We start from the raw sequence: 20,317 nt of genomic DNA, 5'->3' as shown, positions 1-20,317 counted from the left end.
TAATGTGGATGATTGTAATGACCACATGGCCTTGATGGAAACCTGTCAACACCTTCCCTCTAAATGAAAACTTCCTGCCTGCCTATACCTTTCACCACATGCTTCGTCCAAGTTGTTGTGGCTCTTATCAAACCACTACAAAGGCCAAAAGGATTGAAACCAGACAGACCACTGATATCAATCTAGACACCAGAAACAATATCTGCACACCCAGCCTTGCAAACCCTGCAATGTCCTCCTTACCAACGTTTGAGGCTGTCCTGTAAACTAGTCAAGTAACAGTCTGACAGCACAGAATCATACCAGACACTATCACCACCATCTCTGGCTTTGTCTTGTCCCACCGGCAAGGCAGACTCACCAGAGGTGGCGACAAAGTGGTATACCGTCGGCAGGGAGTTACCCTCAACATTGTCTTCAGACCCAATGAAGTCTCAGGGCATCAGGTCAAATACGAGCAATGAAACCTGCAGATTACCACCTGTACCCACCCACCCCCTCAGCTGATGTTGAACGCCAAATGGAAGAAGCACTGAGGGTGCAAGGGCACAGAAGTACTCTGGGTGGGGGACTTCAATGTCCATCACCAAGAGTGGCTCAGTGGCACCACTATTGACTGAGCTCATCAAGTCGTGAAGAACATAGCTGCTATACTGTGTCTGTGGCAGGTGGTGAGGGAACCAGCAAGAGGGGAAAAACCTATTTGACCTCGTTGTCACCAATACACCTGGCACAGAAGCATCTGCCCATGACAATATCGGTAGGAGTGACCACCACACAGTGCTAGTGGAGTTGATGTCCAGTTTTCACATTAAGGATGTCCTCCTTCAAGTGTAGCACCACCACCAGGCTAAATGGGATAGATTTTGAACAGATCTAGCAACTCAAAACTGCGCACCCTTGAGGTGCTGTGGGCCATCAGGGGCAGCAGAATTGCAATCAACCACAATCTGTGACCTCATGGCCCGGCATATCCCCCATCTGCCATTATGCCATTAAGGTGGGGGACCATCCTTGGTCCAATGAAGAGTTCAGGAGGGGCATGCCAGGAGCAGAACCAGGCATACCTAAAAATGAGGCATCAGCCTGGTGCTGATACAACTCAGGCCTACTGTTTCATCAATAGAGCATGTGATAGAGCTAAGCGATCCCACAACCAACAGATCAGATTGAAGCTCTGCAGTCAGGAACATCTAACTGTGAATGGCAGTAGAGAATTAAACAAGTAACTGGATGTGGAAGCTCCACAAATATCCGCATCTTTAATGATGTGGGAGGCCAGCATTTCAGTGCAAAAGACAAGGCTTGAAGCATCGAGAGGATGATCCAGCTCGGCCTCCTGAGTCCCCAGCATTATAGATGCCGATTTGATTCACTCCATGTACTTTCAAGAAATGGCTGAAGGCACTGGATACTGCAAAGGCTATGGACCCTGATAATATTCTGGCAAAAGTACTGAAGACTTGTGCTCCAGAACTAACCATAGCCAAGCTGTTCCTGTACAGCTACAAAACTGGCATCTACTGGCAAGGTGGAAAATCGCCCAGGAATGTCCTGCCCATAAAAAGCAGGACAAATCCAACTCAGCCAATTACTGCCCCATTAATCTACTCTTGATCATCAGCAAAGTGATGGAAGGGGTCATGGAAAGTGCTATTAAACGGCATTTATTCAGAAACAACCTGCTCACTAATGCTTAGTTTGAGTTCTGCCAAGGTCTCTCAGCTCCTGACCTTGTTAAAGTTTTGGTCCAAACATGGACAAAAGAGCTGGACTCAGGAGGCGAGGTGAGGGTGACTGCCCTTGACATCAAGGAAGCTTTTGACCAAGTGTGGCATCAAGGAGCCCTAGCAAAACTGGAGTCAATGGTAATCAGGGAGAAAATTCTCCACTGGTTGGAGCCACACCTAGCACAAAGGAAGATGGTTGTAGTTGTTGAAGGTCAATCATATCAATCCCAGGACATCACTGTAGGAGTTCCTCAGGGTGGTGCCCTGGGCCCAGCCATCTTCAGCTGTTTCATCAATGACCTTCACTTTATCATAAGTCAGATATAGGGACACTCACTAATGACTGCATACTGTTCACCATTCGTGACTCCTCAGATACCGAAGCAGTCCCTTCCATATGCAGCAAGATCTGGACAACCTTTGGGCTTGGGCTGATAACTGGCAAATAACATTCATGCCACACAAGTGCCAGGCAATGACCATCTCCAACAAGCGTGAATCCAACCATCTCCCGTTGACATTCAATCGCATTACCATCACTGAATCCCCCACTATCAACATCTTGGGGTTACCATTGACCAGAAACTGAACTGGATGAGCACATAGATAATGTGGCTACAAGAACAGGTCAGAGGCTTGGAATTCTGCAGAGAGTTACTCGCTTCCTGACTCCCAAAAGCCTGTCTAGCATCTACAAGGCACAAGTCAGGAGTGTGATGCAATACTCTCCACTTGCCTGGATGAGTGCAGCTCCAACTACACTCAAGAAGCTCAACACTATCCAGGACAAAACAGCCTGCTTGGTTGGCATCCCATCCACCACCTTAAATATGCACTGCCTCCATCACTGATGCACAGTGGCAGCAGTGTGTACGAACTACAAGATGCACTGCAGCAACTCACCAACACTCCTTTGACAGCACCTTCCAAATCTTCAATCTTGACCGCCTAGAAGAACATGGGCAGCAGCATTTGGGGCAATTCCCCTCCAAGCTCACAACTTCCTGACTTGGAATTATATTCTGATTCCTTCACTGTTGCCAGGTCAAAATCCTGGAACCTCTTTCCTGATAGATTTGAGTGTATCCACACCACATGGACTGCAGTGGTTCAAGGAGCCGGCTCATTATTGCCTTCTCAAGGGGATTTAGCAATGGGCAATAATTACTGATCTAGTCGATGATGTCCACATCATGTGATAATTAAATATAAAAAAGCCTGTAGAGCCCTTTTATTTTTAAATATCATGTTGATCAGAATAGGTTGCATTTATATGCTAAAATGAATAATTACTTTCCAAAATGAATGATACTTTGCAGACCTGAAAAATAACTTTGGGTTCAAATCATGTGTGCTCTTCACTCCCAGCCAAGTACTCAGACCTGCAGTAGGAGCACTTCAGTAGCTTGCCCAAGTTTGCAGAACCTACAGAAGGCTGAACCTTTTTTTAAATAATTAAAGGTTGTCAGCCTTTGCATTTTCCAACAGCTGACAGAGGAAGCAGCCAAATTGTTCAAGTAAGAAGAGCACATTGGCCTACTGCCCAGTTTGCTTGTGAAGCATTCAGCTGAATGATTGCTTTATATTACTGGGGCTTCACTTACTCCAACTTAACTGATTTTGATAGATGACAAGTTTTTTTTCTGTGTGCCTTGTGAAGGATCAGAATGAAGTTGCATAGGCCTCTCAGGAGCCTGTGGTATTTCATACAATAGCTTGTATTATTGGTGAGGTGATAATGGACCAAGATTTGACTGGTTCAGGAATGCATCTTTGTCATTAAATATATGTACACATCAAGTTGTTGGTCAATTATCTTCCTCACCTTTAGTTATGTGTTTAATCATTGTTTTATCCTTATTTCAATAGGTTATTTGTTACTTTAGGGAATCATATTGCCTTTAATACTTAAAAACCTTTCTCCCCAATGACATTCCACCAAAGTTATTTTCTGTGATGATAATTATGCTCTTTCCCACAATGTCACCACACTCATCACTAAGATAATATTTATAGGGTCTGATCATGTGATTTAGGTGCATTAGCACCTCGACTGCTGCTTTTTGTGTAAAATATTGCAGTTCCTGTGCTGACCTGATCTGATTTTCCTCAGTTTTCTGAGGTAAGAGTAGCCCTTAAAGGGCTGCTACACACTACAAAGCATTTGTGGGGGGTGTAATAACTGGTGCAAGTTACTGAAGTTGAATTGCATGTTGTTCAGAAACTCAAAATATTATTCACTACTTTAATATTGACCCTAGTGTGTGACGATAGCACAGACTTTCTGAGTTGTAGATGCCCCATGTGTTGCTCCATGCAAGTAGGGTGCAGCTGACTAACTGAATGAAGACGTGGAGTTTGGTGAGAGGGGAGTTTTAAGTGTTAATTTTGTTCTTAAATTTTGCTCTTGACATCTAATCTAGTCTGTAATTAGCAGTAACTGGAGAATACTGTGTAAGCAGACTAAATTCTTTCTTGCAGATTAGATAGGGTAAACTCACTCTTGGCTATAGGAGCTGAGTAGTTAATTAGCTAACTGGATGAATCTGTTTACTGTGGCCCCAGTTCAGTCTGCTATAAATTCAGGGTTCTTTAGTGCAGCTTTGGCAAATGGAATGCTGCTGCCTAACTGAGAGAAGTTTTGGAGTTTGGTGAGAGGGGATTTCTTTGTTTCCTTTTTATATCTTTCTCACCCTGCAGAAATTGGTTCTTGCTCTACTTTAGGGAAAGGAGCTAGCTGTTTGGTGAGTACCTGCTAAGTGGGTAAGTTTTATTCTATCCCTAAGGTTTAAAATAGTACACAATTTTGTGGTAAAGTTAATTAAAATATATAAGAAAGCAACATAAATAAGTGATCAATATAATTAAGTAATTATTTAAAGTACATTAAGGATAACAGGACAGATGATGTGTTGAGGCTGCAGCATGTGGGAGATCATGGATAATATTGTGATCCAGGGCAAACACATCTGTATTAAGTGTTTGTGGCTTGAGGAACTTCGGCTCAGAGTCATTGAGCTGGAGGCTGAGCTGCAGACTCTGCGACACATCGGGGAGGTGGAAAGTTACCTGGGCGCTTTATACCAGGAGGCTGTCACACCACTTCAGATAGGGTCTTCTGATTTGGTCAGTGGCCAGGGATGGAGTGGAGTGTGACTGCAAGTGAGGCAGATAAGGGGACCCAGAGAGCAGGAAATTGAGCCTCTGCAATTGTCCAACAGGCTTGAGATTCTCTCAGCTTGTTTGAATGAGAGATGTTTAGATGAGCAAATTGACCATGGTACAGGAAGCCATCCAAGTGGGGGAAGTAAAAAGGAATGTAGCGGTAGTAGGAGACAGTATAGTAAGGGGGATTGACACTGTTCTCTGTAACAAAGAGCCAAGAGTCCAGACGGCTTTGTTGCCTGCCCTGTTCCAGGGTTCGGGACATCTGCTCAGGGCTGGAGAGGAACTTGCAGTGGGAGGGGGAGGATCCAGAGGTTGTGGTCCATGTAGGTGCCAATGACATTGGCAGGATGAGGAAGGAGGCTCTGCATAGTCAGTATGATGAACTAGGCATTAAGTTAAGAAACAGAACCTCAAAGGTAATTATTTATGGATCATTACCTGAGCCACATGCAAATTGGCATAGGACAAATAAGGTTAGGGAAATAAAAGCGTGGCTCAAAGAATGGTGTGGGAGAAGTGGGTTCCGGTTTGTGGGGCACTGGTACCAGTACTGGGGAAAGTGGGATCTGTCCCGTTGGGGCAGGCTATGCTTGGACCACGCTGGGGCTGGTGCCCTCGCAAGCCGCCCAACTAGGGAAGTAGAGAGGGTTTTAAACTGAATAGTGGGGGCAAGGGATCAAATTTGGGAAGATGTGGTAAAGCAAAGAGTGGAGACAAGGCAAGAGAGACAGGTATTAATATGCGAAATGATAAACAGACTGTGCCAGGAAGGGACAGAGTACAAATCAGCAGATAAGACTAAACGCTACAAAAATAATAAAAGGACAAAACTAAAGGTTCTGTATCTAAACGCATGTAGCACTCGAAACAAAACAGATGAACTGATAGCACAAATAAAAATAAATAAGTATGATCTGATAGCCATTACAAAATCACGGCTACAGGGTGACATAGATTGAGATCTGAAAATTGAAGGGTTGGGAAAACGTGGGAAAATTAATATCACTTCCCTCGTGATTGTGAGCAAATTGTTGGGGCTACGGGCTGACAAATCCCCAAAAGACTTGAAAGAAGTGGCTAGTGAGATAGTTGATGCACTGGATTTAATTTTGAAAATTCCCTAGGTTCGGGGAACGTTCCATTAGATTGGAAAATAGCAAATATATGACAGAGAACAGGAAATTATAGGCCAGTTAGCCTAACATCTATCATAGGGATAATGTTAGAAGCTATTGTTAAAAATGTTATAGCAGGGCACTTAGAAAAATTCAAGGCAATCAGGCAGAGTCAACATGGTTTTGTAAAAGGGAAATCATGTTTAACCAATTTATTGGAGTTCTTTGAAGGAGTCGCATACGCTGGTGATAAGGGGATGTGGATGTACTACATTTAGATTTCCAGAAGGCATTTTATGAAGTGCCACATCAAAGGTTATTGCATAAAATAAAACTCATGATACATTGGCGTGGATAGAAGATTGACAACTAACAGGAAGCAAGAGTTGGCATAAATGAATCTTTTTCTGGTTGGCAGGATGTGACAAGTGATGTGCCACAGGGATCAGTGCTCGGGCCTCCACTTTTTACAATTTACATAAATGTTGGATGAAGGAAGCGAAGGAATGGTTGCTGAATTTGCTGATGACACAAAGATAGGTAGGAAAGTAAATTGTGAAGAGGACATAAGGAAGCTACAAAGTGACATAGATAGGTTAAGTGAGTGGGCAAAGATCTGGCAAATGGAGTATAATGTGGGCAACTGTGAAACCATTCATGTAGGCAGGAAGAATAAAAAAGAAGCTTATTATCTAAATGGTGAGAAATTGCAGAGCTCCGAGATTCAGAGGGATCTGGGTGTCCTAGTGCATGAATTGCAAAACGTTAGTTTGCAGGTACAGCAGGTAATTAGGAAAGCTAATAGAATGTTATCATTTATTGTGAGGGTAATTGATTACAGAAGTAGGGAGGTTGTGTTTCAGTTGTACAGGGCATTGGTGATACCACAGCTGGAGTATTGTGTACAGTACTGGTCTCGCTTTTTTAAAGAAAGATATAAATGCATTAGAAGTAGTTCAGAGGAGCCTTACTGGACTAATACCAGGAATGGGTGGATAGTTTTATGAGGAAAGGCTGGACAGGTTAGGCTTGTATCCGCTGGAATTTAGAGTAGGAGGTGACATAATTGCAGCTGTTAAGATCCTGAAGGGCCTTGACAGGGTGGATGTGGAGAGGATGTTTCATTTTGTGGGAGAATCTAGAACTAGGGGTCACTGTTTAAAAATATGGGGTCGCCCATGCAAAACAGAGATGAGAAGTTTTTTCCCTGGGAGTTGAGTCTTTGGAACTCCCTTCCTCAAAAGGCGATGGAAGTAGAGTCTTTGAATGTTTTTAAGGCAGAGCTAGATAGATTCTTGATTAACAAGGGGGTGAAACGTTATTGGGGGTAGGCAGGAATGTGGAATTGAGGTTACATTCAGATCAGCCATATCGCAGAAAAGGTTCGAGGGGCCCAGTTGCCTATTCCTGCTCCTAATTCGTATGTTCATATGACTATCATGGCTTTGAGGTGCTTAGCAGACTCTGGGATGCAACAATGTGAGGCATGACCATCTGATTCATAGAACTGCTGCAGATGCCAAATATTGGTGTACCAGCTCTGTAATGCAAGAATTCAGAGACAAAAATCACAAGTTTATCTATCCCTTCCTCCAATAGCTTTAACAAAACCCCCTGCCCCATTCTTGATGCATTGGGCAATGTTTTAATGCTTTATCCTCTCACCTAACTCAATGTGATAACTCAGCTTCTAATCTGATTCATTTTCTTCTAAATTTTGCAACATTTGTTGTGTAAAATGTTTGATCAATTGCTTTGTCTTTAAAAGCTATTTCAAGATTTACAACTTTTTGGAAAGCGCATACTTTTTCATTAGACTACATAGCAGTTTTGGCACCTGTGTTTAATCTTTGAACAACTTTCATTAAGTTACTGTCTCTAGTTCTGTTTTTGTTTTTTGGAACTCTGTATTTCAGACTTCTTGGACCTTTTTTATGATTTCGTTCAAGATGCTTAGCAGCAATTGTGTCCAAAATGTATCACTTTTGGAAATGTGACTTGTATTGTCTTCATACTTAGTCTTGGGCTTTTATCTGGAACCTTTGAAACAGCACTGTGAAGTTTTTATTCTTTGCATCTTGTGGAGTTCCAAAGCCAAACTTATCATTATCATCTGAACACCCTTGTGTCCATGTAGGACTTCATAAGCTTTTGCATGATTCTGAGTACTTGCTTAGTTGTCTGAACTACATGTGCTATTTCTGGATTTAGTTTCATGCCATAGTTATCTGTCAAGCAACCAAAACCATTATATTCAACTTAGTTTATTGATTTCCTTGCAAAACCCCAACCTTGTATCAAGGGTAGAGAAGACTTTTGTCAGCAGGTTTATGTGCAGCACCTTCAGATATTGGCACTGGGTAACATTGACTGTTTTGTTTAAGCACCTGGGATTGTTGTACGTACAAGACTGATTTTTTTTCCTTTATTCTTTCATGGGATGCGGGTTTCACTGGCAGAGCAAGCATTTGTTGCCCAGTCCTAATTGCCCTTGAAGTAATCATTTCCAATTACTGTGGTTCTAAAGTCACATGTAACCAGGCAAGGGTGGCAGATTTCCTCTCCTAAAGGGCATTAGTGAACCAGATGAGTCTTTACAACAATTGATAGTTGCATGGCCACCATTACTGAAACTAGCTTTATTGTCCAGATTTATTATTTGAATTCAAATTCCAACTGCTGTGGTGGGATTTGAATGTATGTCCCCAGAGCATTAACCTGGGCCACTAGATTACTAGTTCAGTGACATTACCACTAGGCCACCAACTCCCCAGGATTGAAGTTTTAGTGACATGTACTACAGCTGATCTGTGATGTTGGCTCTATTATCTTGGAGAAGGATAGCTTACTCAACATCTGTTTTTTGTGCTGCATGATTCTATGAGTACTTGCTTAGTTGTCTGAACTATATGTGCTGTTTCTGGATTTAGCTTCATGCCATAGTTATCTGTCAAGCAACCAAAACCATTATATTTGCAGCATCACTAAGACTACCTATTTTCACACCTGTAACAATGTTTTAACACATCCCCTGGCTCAGTTCATCTGCAGAAACCCTCATCCATGCCTTTGTTACCTCCAGACTTAACTATTCCAAAACACATCTGGCTGAATTCTCACATTTTGCCTTAAACTCTAGGTTTAAGGTCATCCAAAACTCTGCTGTCTGTGTCCTAACTTGCGCCAAATGCTGTTCACTCATCACTCTGCTTGCTAACCTACGTTGGCACTGGTTGAGTGAAGTTGGGACTTTAAAATTCTCTTCCTTGTGTTCAAATCCCTCCATGGCCTCACTTCTTCCTATCTCTATAAACTCCAACCCCACAACCCCCCAATGGTATGTGTGCATCTAATTCTCACCCCTTGTGCATCCCCAATGCATCATTCCATCAACGGTGATCCTGCCTTGAGTTACCTAGGCCTTGAGCTATGAAATTCCCTCCCCAAACCGTTCTTCCTCTTTTCTCTCTTGCCTCCTTTAAATGCTCCTTAAAACTTATCTCTTTGACCAAGCTCTAATATCAAATTTTGTTTGTGAGGTGCCTTGAGATATTTTACTATGTTAAAGGTGCTATATAAGTATACAAATTATTCTTCTTGTATGCATTGAGAGTGTTCACAGATGAGGTGTTGGTAACTTTTACATTTCCTGTATAAGGCCCAGTTCCAAACAAGCTTTCTTAACAAAAAATTGCTTTAATGTCATGATTCATGAATTGAAATTTCAAAAAAATCTGTTTTTTGCCTAATGGCTGGCAGCTATTTATTTGTTCTATCTGACCTATGATATGTTATGATTCATGAGGCCGGATTTTCCTATAGGCTCAGGAAAACCTGACCTGCGAACTCTTGGGCCTTTTGAAATGCACACCCGGACTTTGCCCCGGATTTTTGTCTTTTCACACGGGCTGGGTTTGCAGTTCATTTTGCGAGCGTCAATGGAGCTTTTCAGGAATGTGGGTGTGGAGGCGGGCTGGTTAGAAGGCCTGCCTTGGTTCTCCAACACAGTGGCCCAGCTCCCAGCATTGTGTAAAGGTCCCCTAAATGTAATGCCCACCTCACCATTACTAGCCCCTATGCCCCTTAAGATCACCCATGCCACCTCGATGCCCCCATTTACCTCCATAGTCACTCACCCAATATGCACTATGGACAGTTATCAGGAGCCATGCAACAGCACTGGGAATTATTTTAAAATCATTGGGATAAAATAAACCTCTAACAGCCTAATAAAACCCTGAATTCAAACCCACTATCACTGATATGGTAAATGCCTGCTGTTTGCACCCCCCTCCATTGTGATTTTGTTTACCCACATGATTTTGTTTGTGTATCAAATTGCAGTTTGCACCCCTGAAATCTTGTTTAAAAGGTTAATAAAGAACATACTGTACCTTATAAAATTCCATAAAAAACACTGTCCTCGAAGCAGGTGCACACTGCAAAAAGTCTCTTCACTGTGCATGTGCAGTCTCTATCTGCACGTGGTTTGCTGTGATTTGCAGGATTCTACAGTAGTACGGTATTTTGCAGTAGGGTTACAAGACAAAGCAGCACTTAACTAAAAATGTGAGAGTCACAGCCAAGCAGAAAACGCGCCAGGAAGGTGATGACACTTGAACAAGAAGTCACAATCCTAGATAGACTGCAAAATGGTGCAAGTGCTTCCATGCTGGCCAGGGAATACTTTGTGAATGAATCCACAATCAGGTACATTAGGCAGTCTGGAAAAAAAAATAAGGACCAATGTTAGTGTTTCTGATAATCATACTGCCAAGTTAGCTTTAGTAAGCAGGAGAGCACACTTAGAGAAAATGGAGAAGTTACTCAATGTATAGATAGAGCACCAGCATGAAAGGAGGACCCCAGTTAATGCTTCAATCATTTGAAACAAAGCTCCTGAATTGTACCAGAACATAAAACGTAGTAAAGAGGGTAGTGCTGGTGATGAAAATGATGCAGAAGTTGCCTCTCCTATTTCCAAAGGATTTTTAACTAGCACAGGACGGTTCGATTGCTTTAAAAAGTGTTTTGTGTGGCATAATGTGAAGTTGGTGGGTGAGATTGCTTCTGCTGACCAGGCAGCTTCAGGAGAGTTTCCCAAGATGCTGTAGGAATATACTGAGGAGAGGGCTACCAGACAAAACAGGTCTTCAATGCAGACAAAACTGGCCTTTTCTGGAAGAAGATTCCAAGTAGGACCTACATTTCAAAAGAAGAAAAGACAGCTCCTGGGTTTAAGGCAACAAAGGACAGGTTGACAATTTGTTTTGTGCCAATGTGCCTGGCTTTAAATGTAAATCAATGCTGGTTTATAGGTCAGAAAACCCTCTGCCAGAGGTCTTCAATTATTTGATGGAAAATAATTTGTCTTTCAAAGTCCAACAGGTCCTCGATAATGCACCTGGACATCCACATTCTCTCGCTGAGAACCATCCAGATGTTGAATTTTAGTTTTTACCTCCAAATTCAACCTCACGCATTGAACAAATGGGCCAGGGGGTCATTGGCTCATTCAAGGCTTGCTACTGCCGACCAAGTTTCAGCCACATCCTTCATCTTTTGGAAGCAGACCCTTCAACACAGTCCATGATTGCTGGAAGGAAGTCAACACCCTCATAGCAATGGGTATGAAGTTAGAGCTTTAACCATAAATGCCTGCTGGGGAAAATGTTTGGCCTGAGGCTGTGAATGATTTCACGGGGTTCCCCAATGTGGAAGCTTAAGTGGCCAGGATTGTTGACTTGGCAAAACAAGTTGGGGGAGAGAGAGACCTGAAGATATCACCACAGCTGAAGTGGATGAGTTGCTTCAATCTAATCAAGAGGAACTCTGTACGGAAGAATTAGTTGAATTGCTGAAATTAAATGAACCTAAGTAGGAGCAGGAGTGGGAAGAAAAGCCTAAAAAGGCTCAGTTCATAACCAAGATGATGACAGATCTCATTAGGCTAGCCAAAGATTTGAAAAAACAGGCAACAGACCATGATACAGGCATGGAAAGAAGCATTGCCTTTTGTAGTGTGATTGACACAGTAATTGGTCCTTACAGAGAAGTTTGCCTTTTTTTCAAATTTGTAAAGCAGTCAACAATAACATCGTTCTTCTCATCCAAACCATCCACATCAATGTCTGAATTAGGTACGTCACCCACTGCATTTACATCCACTCTCGAGTAATGTGCTGTAATGTACAGATTTGTAAATTATACTATGGATATTCAGCAACAAGTTTTAATTTGTTTTTTTTCTTTGAAGACAATTTTACCGAATAAATTGTCAACACATGTACCTGTATGGTAAAGTACTGTACACAGTACTGTATTCTGTAATTGAAAATGTTTACATTGTTTTTGTTTTCTTGTATTGGCAAACAGTTACTTCAGGAAAATCATCTTTAATCAAAAAAATAGTTTTTATTGACTCCATTAAGGTAAAAATGCAGAATTTGGGGATGGCTGGAACATAGCTAATTCAGCTGCATTATAAACTCTGTTCTCTGTTTGCAATTTCACCCTTCGTGAGACTTCACGGGAATGGAACCCCCACGAATGGCGAGAGTTTACTGTAGGAAAAAAAAACTACTCTAATGCAAAAAAAAGTAATCCTTTAAGTGCCTGGTAGGTTTGTGACAAAACAAGGAATCATATCAAAGGCACATTCTGACACTGTTAAGAAGCTGTAATAACAATCATTCTTGGATCAATAGACCACCTGCTAAACTGAAGCCATTATCAACTTTGAAACACAGCCAAGCATTCATAATGGCTACAGCAGTAATAACAAAAGCTTCCAACTCCACTGCCTGAAACTGACAGAACAAAATGGCGTCCCATTTCCATTTCAAATCAAAGTGCCTGTTGATCAGTGGGGAAGAGCAGGTGCAGAGACCTTTTTCAATTTTCAAAAGCAGAGAGTTTTTTTAAAAGCCAGAGATGTCAGTCAATTTAATTCACAGCACAAAACTTGACAGTAAAGGCCAACAGGACTCGTTTTACATTTTTAATTCACTTTCGCATTCTTCAATGAAAAAAGTACAGTAATGCATGACAACACTTACACAATAATAATCAATGGAGCAGTCACTTACCTTTGCAGGACAGACCCCTATGATGAATTTTGCATTAAAAATACATCCACATTATAATACAGCACCTAATAGTGTCAAAACATTTCAGACTTACTTTTCGGAATATTCCCAACTCTGCAGCAAGCTTCCCCCTTGGTCAAGAACTCTCCCAGGAGTTGAGTTCTTTTAGGGCTTCCAAGACCCAAACCAGCACACAAAAATAGTGTGAGAGGAAATGCAATTTTACTGTGTTCCTCACAATGGGGACCCTGATTTTGGAAAAAGTGCATGTACATTTGACACCCAAGGCCTTCCTGACCTGTAATAAGGCCACACAAAAATGTTGTGGGGTCAGAAAGGCAATGAAAATTGTTTTTTCAGCAAGAAAAACCTAAAAAAAAAATCCCAAGCTCAGCATTTCATGACCTGGTTCACCCCTCCATTGGGAGAGGAAAATATGACCCATGATATTAGTTTGAAAAGCTGGTGTTGAGCCTATTTTTTTTGTAGTGAATTTTGCTGTGCTACTTCCGTGACATTAGCTCAACACCAATGATCAAGTTAGCTTAAGTTGATTTTGAAGGAATATAGCATGTTATCAACTCCGTTGTCAGTATCTTCAACTGCACCAATTTTCAACAGACAGCTTGTTACATACAGTTACACATACACAATTCAGTTGGAGATATTTCCTCTTGTTCACTGTTGTTTTCTAAATACAGATTAACTTAGTTTTGGTATATTTATGCGGTGATGTGCTTGAAAAATGTACGACTTTAAATGCTTCTTTTCCCCCATGTTTTTGACATTGAGCAGAGGCAAAGTTGTACCTAGAGATGCACACACTTCAGCCTGTGAACAATTGGAGATCAATCAGTTTATTTTCATATCTTAATGAATGTATGCAAGCAGTTGATTAACTACCACACTGGTAAACTTGGAAAATATGCCACAGTTGTTTAAAGCTGTTGTTAGACCCCATCCAAAGCACTGTTCTGGACAGTGTGCCTTAGGAATGATATATTGGTGTCAGAGGTGGTGCAGATATACTGGAATTACACTGAACTGGAGAAAAGAAAGTAACTCTTTATGGGGTTACGCTGAGTAAAAATGATTAATTTATGAGGATGAGTTACGTGAGCTAGACTTGTATTCCCTTGAGTATAGAAGATTAAGGGGTGATCTAATTGAGGTGATTAGGATGATTAAAGGATTTGATAGAGTAGAGGGAAACTCTTTCCTCTGGAGGGGGAGTCCAGAACAAGAGGGCACAACTTGAAATTAGAGCTAGTCTGTTTAATGGTGATGTCAGGAAACCATTCTTCAGAGTTGTGGAAATCTGGAACACTCTCTCTCTCCCACAAAAGTATGTTAAGACCACATGAAATGAAAAATTCAAAACAGAGATTGATAGATTTTTATTGGGTTGGGCATGGGACCAAGGTAGGTAAATGGATTACGATGTGAATCACCCATAATCCCAATTGTATGGCACAGCAGGCTCAGGTGTTTCTATGTAAATATCTAACAGTTTGAAATATATGGTTGGCTTGGATTCCATATTAGAAGGAATCAGCTCAATACAAAAATGGATGTTTTTCAAGTTGCCATGCCAAATCTCCTCCCACAATTAGCAGAGAAAAAGGGAGGAAATGATTCCAGAACTTGCAATTTTGCAATGATGGAAAAAAAAATTGCAGTGGGAGAAATAAATAAGTGTTATGCATGCAGAAGTAAATTTAGTCTATGCAAACAGGATTGATAAGAGATCGGTTAAGTGAGTTGCAAGTGCCAGAACTGAATCAGTTGTGGATCACTGAATTTGGAATTCAGTCTACTACTTAATCTTCATAGCAACCTTGCTAATAGGTTTTGGGTAAATTATATCATTGTGTGTTGATCATACAAAACTATCTTATGAGACTACTCAAAAGTGAGTAAAATAACATGAATAAAAACTTGTAAATTAAAAATTGTGTGGGATTTCCTTCTTACCTGTCAGTAAATTCACCATTTGGTTGCAGCCAGAAACTCAAGGAGTAAGAGAAATTTGTGCTTGATCCTGTGTCAAGCTGGATTCTGTAAAGTTGCAAATTATACAAACTGAACTAATTATAAAAGATTTGATCCAGTTTATTTTAGTTTATTCCCAGTTGATGAATGTGATTGCCAATTCAGTATGATGCCATTTATCTATCTGCTTGAGTTTATTTGTTCTCTCCAGTTTTCTTGTTTTCCTAGTAGCTGGCAAATATCTATTTGATCCACTTAACTCTGTGAAATACCTTAGAAAATCAATTAAATCTATTATGGGCAATGTATTGTGTATACATATATATGTGTGTGTATATAATATAAAATTGGACTTGATTATATCATGTTGACTTGGCTACATGTCTTTTTCAGATTAATAGAAATGATCTGCCCAGAGTTCATGCTGTACTTGGAGACAGAGAGTGTGACCTGGACTCTGCCGTTTCAGCTTTAGCCTACGCTTACTTCCTTTATAAGGTACAGGAATGTTATGAAATACAGCGAGTTTTCTATGTGCATTTTCTAGAAATAAAAAATTATGAGATTATACTCTCAGGAGTGATGAACCACAAAGTGCTCACCTCCTGCACTACGGTACTTGGATGATAGTTGGATTTTCCACTGCTGGAAATACAGTAGAGTCCTGCTGTTTACGAGGATTACGTTCCCACGAAATGTCGCAAACGGTGAAATTGTGAACGATTAACGTGCTTTTCAGTGGGACTCAATTAGGTTCCAGCCATGTGAGGGCAGCATTGGTTTGGGCCGTTACTCTACAGCAAATTGTGGTGCAGTACCTGTGTACGACAGACAGGGTAGCCTCTGGGAAGTACATCAGTAAAGATGTTAAAATTGAACAGAGCAATTATTGCGTATCTGGACCGAGAGATTCGGACATTTCTCAGGCTGCACTTCAGCTGCAACCATTCCAGTCTCTGCTCTGTCATGGCTACCATCTCCTCAGTGAAAGAGGAGAGAGGGAGAAGAAAATGGATAAGCGAGCATTGCTGATGTGATAGGTGATGAGGTGTTAACGTGCAGGTAAGTGAAAATGCAAATGAGCTCGCGAAAGGCAGGACTTTACTGTATTTGCAGCAGCTAGCTTCCAACTGCTACTTGTGCGATTTGAAGCTGGTGTAAAGGGCTTGTGCACAGACTGCAAGGCATTAATTAACATATGCAATTCCACATGAGATGTATCGGAATTAGTTTTCTGGAATTTTGCATTCTTTTCAGCGGAGTGCACATGTCGGAGAGAGCTCTTAAAGGAGGAAAAGTTTATTTTTCCAGCATATTTTGGGGATCTATTTTTATGTTCTTTTGTGTTTTTTGATCAGAACCAGTAAGAAAGTAAGAATCAGGCATTTATACGATCCTTTTCCCATCTTCAGGGGAGGCTTCAATGCCAACGAAATACTTCTGAAGTGTCGTCACTATTGTAATATATGAAAATGCAACAGTCAATTGTGCATACTGTACTGCAAAGACCCACCAACAGCAATGAACTAAATGGATACAGTAAAGCTTGTACAAATAGATATTTCTAAAAAATAAATTATTGACAGTCCCAAATAACATATAGTATAATAGACACAAATGCACCTTGAAACCACAGGGATTCATAAGTAATTTACCTAATGGACAGCTGCAAAGTGCCAAATTTGTTTGCCATTGTAAGCACTGGCTAAGCAGATCATTGTGAAATTGCAAAATGTTCAAAGAAAACTTATTTTGTGGAATAGGGAAGTGTGTGTCCGGGGAAGGGGTGGGTGGCGGGGAGGGGGAAGAGCGTGTTCGGGGAAGGGTGAGGGGGAAGAGTGTGTCCGGGGAAAGGGTGGCGAGGGGTGGGTGAAGGGGAAGAGCATGTCCGAGGCGGGGAGGGGTAGGAGCGTGTCTGGGGAAGGGATGGGCAGGGAAGGGGGTCAGTTGAGGGGGGAAGACCATGTCCAGGGAAGTGTCCACTGACAGGACAGACCCACCAGAGATGGTCCAGTGGTATACAGTCAGCTGGGAGTCCTCAACATTGACTCTGGACCCATGAACTGTCATGGCTTTAGGTCAAACATGGGAAATGGGACCTCCTTCTGATTACCATCTACTGACCCCCTTCGGCTGATGACTTTGTAATGGTTTAATACAATTGAATGGTTTGCTCGGCCATTTCAGAGGGCATTTAAGAGTCAACTCCTCCATGTTGAACACCAATTGGAAGAAGCACTGAGGGTGACAAGGGCACAGAATGTACCCTAGGTGGGGGACTTCAATGCCCTTCAACAAGAGTTGCTCAGCAGCAGCAATACTGACCGAGCTGGCCAAGCCCTAAAGGACATAGCTGCTAGACTGGATCTGTGGCAGGTGGTGAGGGAACCAACAAGAGGGGAAACATATTTGACCTTGTCCACACCAACCTGCCTGCCACAGATGCATCTGTTGATGACAGTATGGGTAGGAGTGGCCACTGTACCGTCCTTGTGGAGACGAAGTCCTGTCTTCACATTGAGGATACCTCCATCGTATTGTATGGCACTAGTATCGTACTAAATGGGATAGATTTCGAATGAATCTAGCAACTCAAAAATCCATGAGGCATTGTGGGCCATCAGCAACAGCAGAATTGTACTCAACCACAATCTGTAACCTCATGGCCAGGCATATCCTCCAATCCACCATTACCATCAGGACAGGGGAATCAACCCTAGTTCAATGAAGAGTGCAGAAGGGCATGCTAGGAGCAGCACCAGGCATACCTAAAAATGAAGTGCCAACCTGGTGAAGACACAACACAGGACTACTTACATGCCAAACAGCAGAAGCAGCTTGTGATAGAAATAAGTGATCCCACAACCAATAGATCAGACCTAAGTATTGCAGTCCTGTCACATCCAGTCATGAATGGTAGTGGGCAATTAACCAATTGACAGGAAAAGGAGGCTCCACAAATATCCCCATCCTCAATGATGTGGGAGTTGCCACATCAATGCAAAAGCCAGGTCTGAAGCATTTACAGCCAGCTTCAGCCAGAAGTGCTGAGTGGATGATCCATCTCTGCCTCCTCCTGAGGTCCTCAGTATCACAGATGCCAGTTTTCAGCCAATTCAGTTCATTCTAGGTGATATCAAGAAACAACTGAAGGCCCTGACAACATTCTACAATGGTATTGAAGACATGTACTGTAAAAGTAGCTGCATTCCTAGCCAAGCTGTTCCATTCAGCTAGAACATTGGCATCTACCGCAGCAATGTGGTTGACTCTTAACTGCCCTCTGAAGTGGTCTAGCAAGCCACTCGGTCCAAGGGCAATTAGGGATGGGGAAACACATGCTGGCCTTGCCAGCGATGCCAACATCCCATGAAGGAGTAAAGGAAAAAAAAGTATTTTCTGAACAAAAAAGTAGGGCAAATCCAACCCATCCAATTACTGCCCCATCAGTCAACTCTTGACCTTCAGCAAAGTGATGGAAGGTATGGTCGACAATGTTATCAAGCGGCACATACTCAGCAATAGCCTGCTCACTGATATTCAGTTTGGTATCTGTCAGGGCCACTCATCTACTGACCTCATTACAGCCTTGGTTCAAACATGGACAAAAGAGCTGACTGAAGAGGTGAGGTGAGAGTGATGGCCCTTGACATCAAGGCAGCATTTGCCTGAGTGTGGCATCAAGGAGCCCTAGCAAAACTGGACTCAGTGGGCATCAGGAGGAAACCTCTCCATTGCCAGGAGTCATATCTGGCACAAAGGAAGATGTTTGTGGTTGTTGAAGATCAGCCATTTCAGCTGCAGGACTTCATGGCAGGAGTTACTCAGAGTAGTGTCCTAGGTCCAACTATTTTCAGCTGCTTCATAATGACCTATCCTCTATCATGAGATCTGAAGTGGGAGTGTTTGCTGATGATTACACAATGTTCAGCACCATTCGTGTCTTTTCAGATACTGAAGCAGTCCATGTCCATACTCAGCTAGACCTGGGCAACATTCAGGCTTGGGCTGATGTGTGGTGTGAATGTTACTTGCCACTTAAGTGCCAGGCAATGACCATCTCCAACAAGAGAGAATCTACCATCTTCCCTTGACATTCAATAGCATTACTATTCACTGAGTTCCCCACTATCAACATCCTGGGGGTTCCCATTGACGAGAAACTGAACTAGGCTAGCCATATAAATACTGTGGCTACAAGAGCAGGTCAGAGTCTGGGAACTCTACAGAGCGTAAGTCACCTCCTGACTCCCCAAAGCCTGTCTACCATCTACAAGGCACAAGTCAGGAGTGTGATGCAATATTCTCCACTTGCATGGATGAGTGCAGCTCCAGCTACAATCAAGAAGCTTGACAGTATGCAGGGCAAAGCACCCACTTGATTGCCACCCCATCCACTGCCTTAAACACTCACCACCGTGCACAGTGGCAGACAAGATGAGTACAGCAACTCACCAAGGCTCCTTCGACAGCCACGTCGAAGCTACAGTCCAAACCCACGACCTCTCCCACTTTGAAGGACAAGGGCAGCCGATGCATGGGAACGCCAGCACCTGCAGGTTTGCCTCCAACCCACACACCATCCTGACTTGAAGTTAAATCTCCGATCCTTCATTGTCGCTGGGTGAAAATCCTGGAACTCCCTCCTTAACAGCACTGTGGGTGTACCTACACCACATGGACTGCAGCAGTTCAAGAAGGCAGCTCACTACCACCACTGTCTCAAGGGCAATTAGGGATGGGCAATAAATGCTGGCTTTTCCAGTAAAGCCCACACCATGTAGATGAATAAGTTTTTTAAAAAAAGAACACATTGAACTTTACATTAGCCATCATCTCCTAACGGACCACTCTTCTCTTCATTGGGATGGTGCCGTGGAATGTCAAGTAAGAAGTTAGGTGCAGAAGCCAATGTCCAACACAATTTATTGTCCATGTATGGTATTCTGATTTTCACACTCAGATTCTTGATGTGCATTCATGTCACCTGACCTATGTGCCTAAAGAACTAACTGTTCAGATCTATCCCAATTTTAAAGAGCTTGTTGAATAAATATTAGTTGGTTCCTAATGTTATGTCATTCATGTTAATACTGTAATGTGCGCTGTATTTAACGTGGAAATAAATTCAGTCATAGTGGATGTAAAACATTAACCTCAACTGTGTAATATTGTTTGATTAGTTTATAATTTTGAGGATATTTTTTAATATAAATCTGTAATG

The 20,317-nt window shown here is 42.1% G+C and overlaps 1 protein-coding gene across 3 annotated transcripts in view; it reads left to right on the top strand.

Moving 5' to 3' along the window:
* The window catches only part of LOC121277224 (protein prune homolog 2-like), a 496,270-nt gene that overhangs the window by 94,048 nt on the left and 381,905 nt on the right, over nt 1-20,317 (top strand). For all 3 annotated transcript variants that reach the window (XM_041186396.1, XM_041186394.1, XM_041186397.1), the window contains exon 2: nt 15,487-15,591. In XM_041186396.1, the coding sequence (XP_041042330.1) occupies nt 15,487-15,591 (105 nt within the window). The remainder of the gene's footprint in view (nt 1-15,486; nt 15,592-20,317) is intronic.

The sequence above is a fragment of the Carcharodon carcharias genome, chromosome 4 (genome assembly GCF_017639515.1).
Source record: "Carcharodon carcharias isolate sCarCar2 chromosome 4, sCarCar2.pri, whole genome shotgun sequence".
Lineage (NCBI taxonomy): Eukaryota > Metazoa > Chordata > Chondrichthyes > Lamniformes > Lamnidae > Carcharodon > Carcharodon carcharias.
This window is presented reverse-complemented; position numbering and strand designations above follow the sequence as displayed.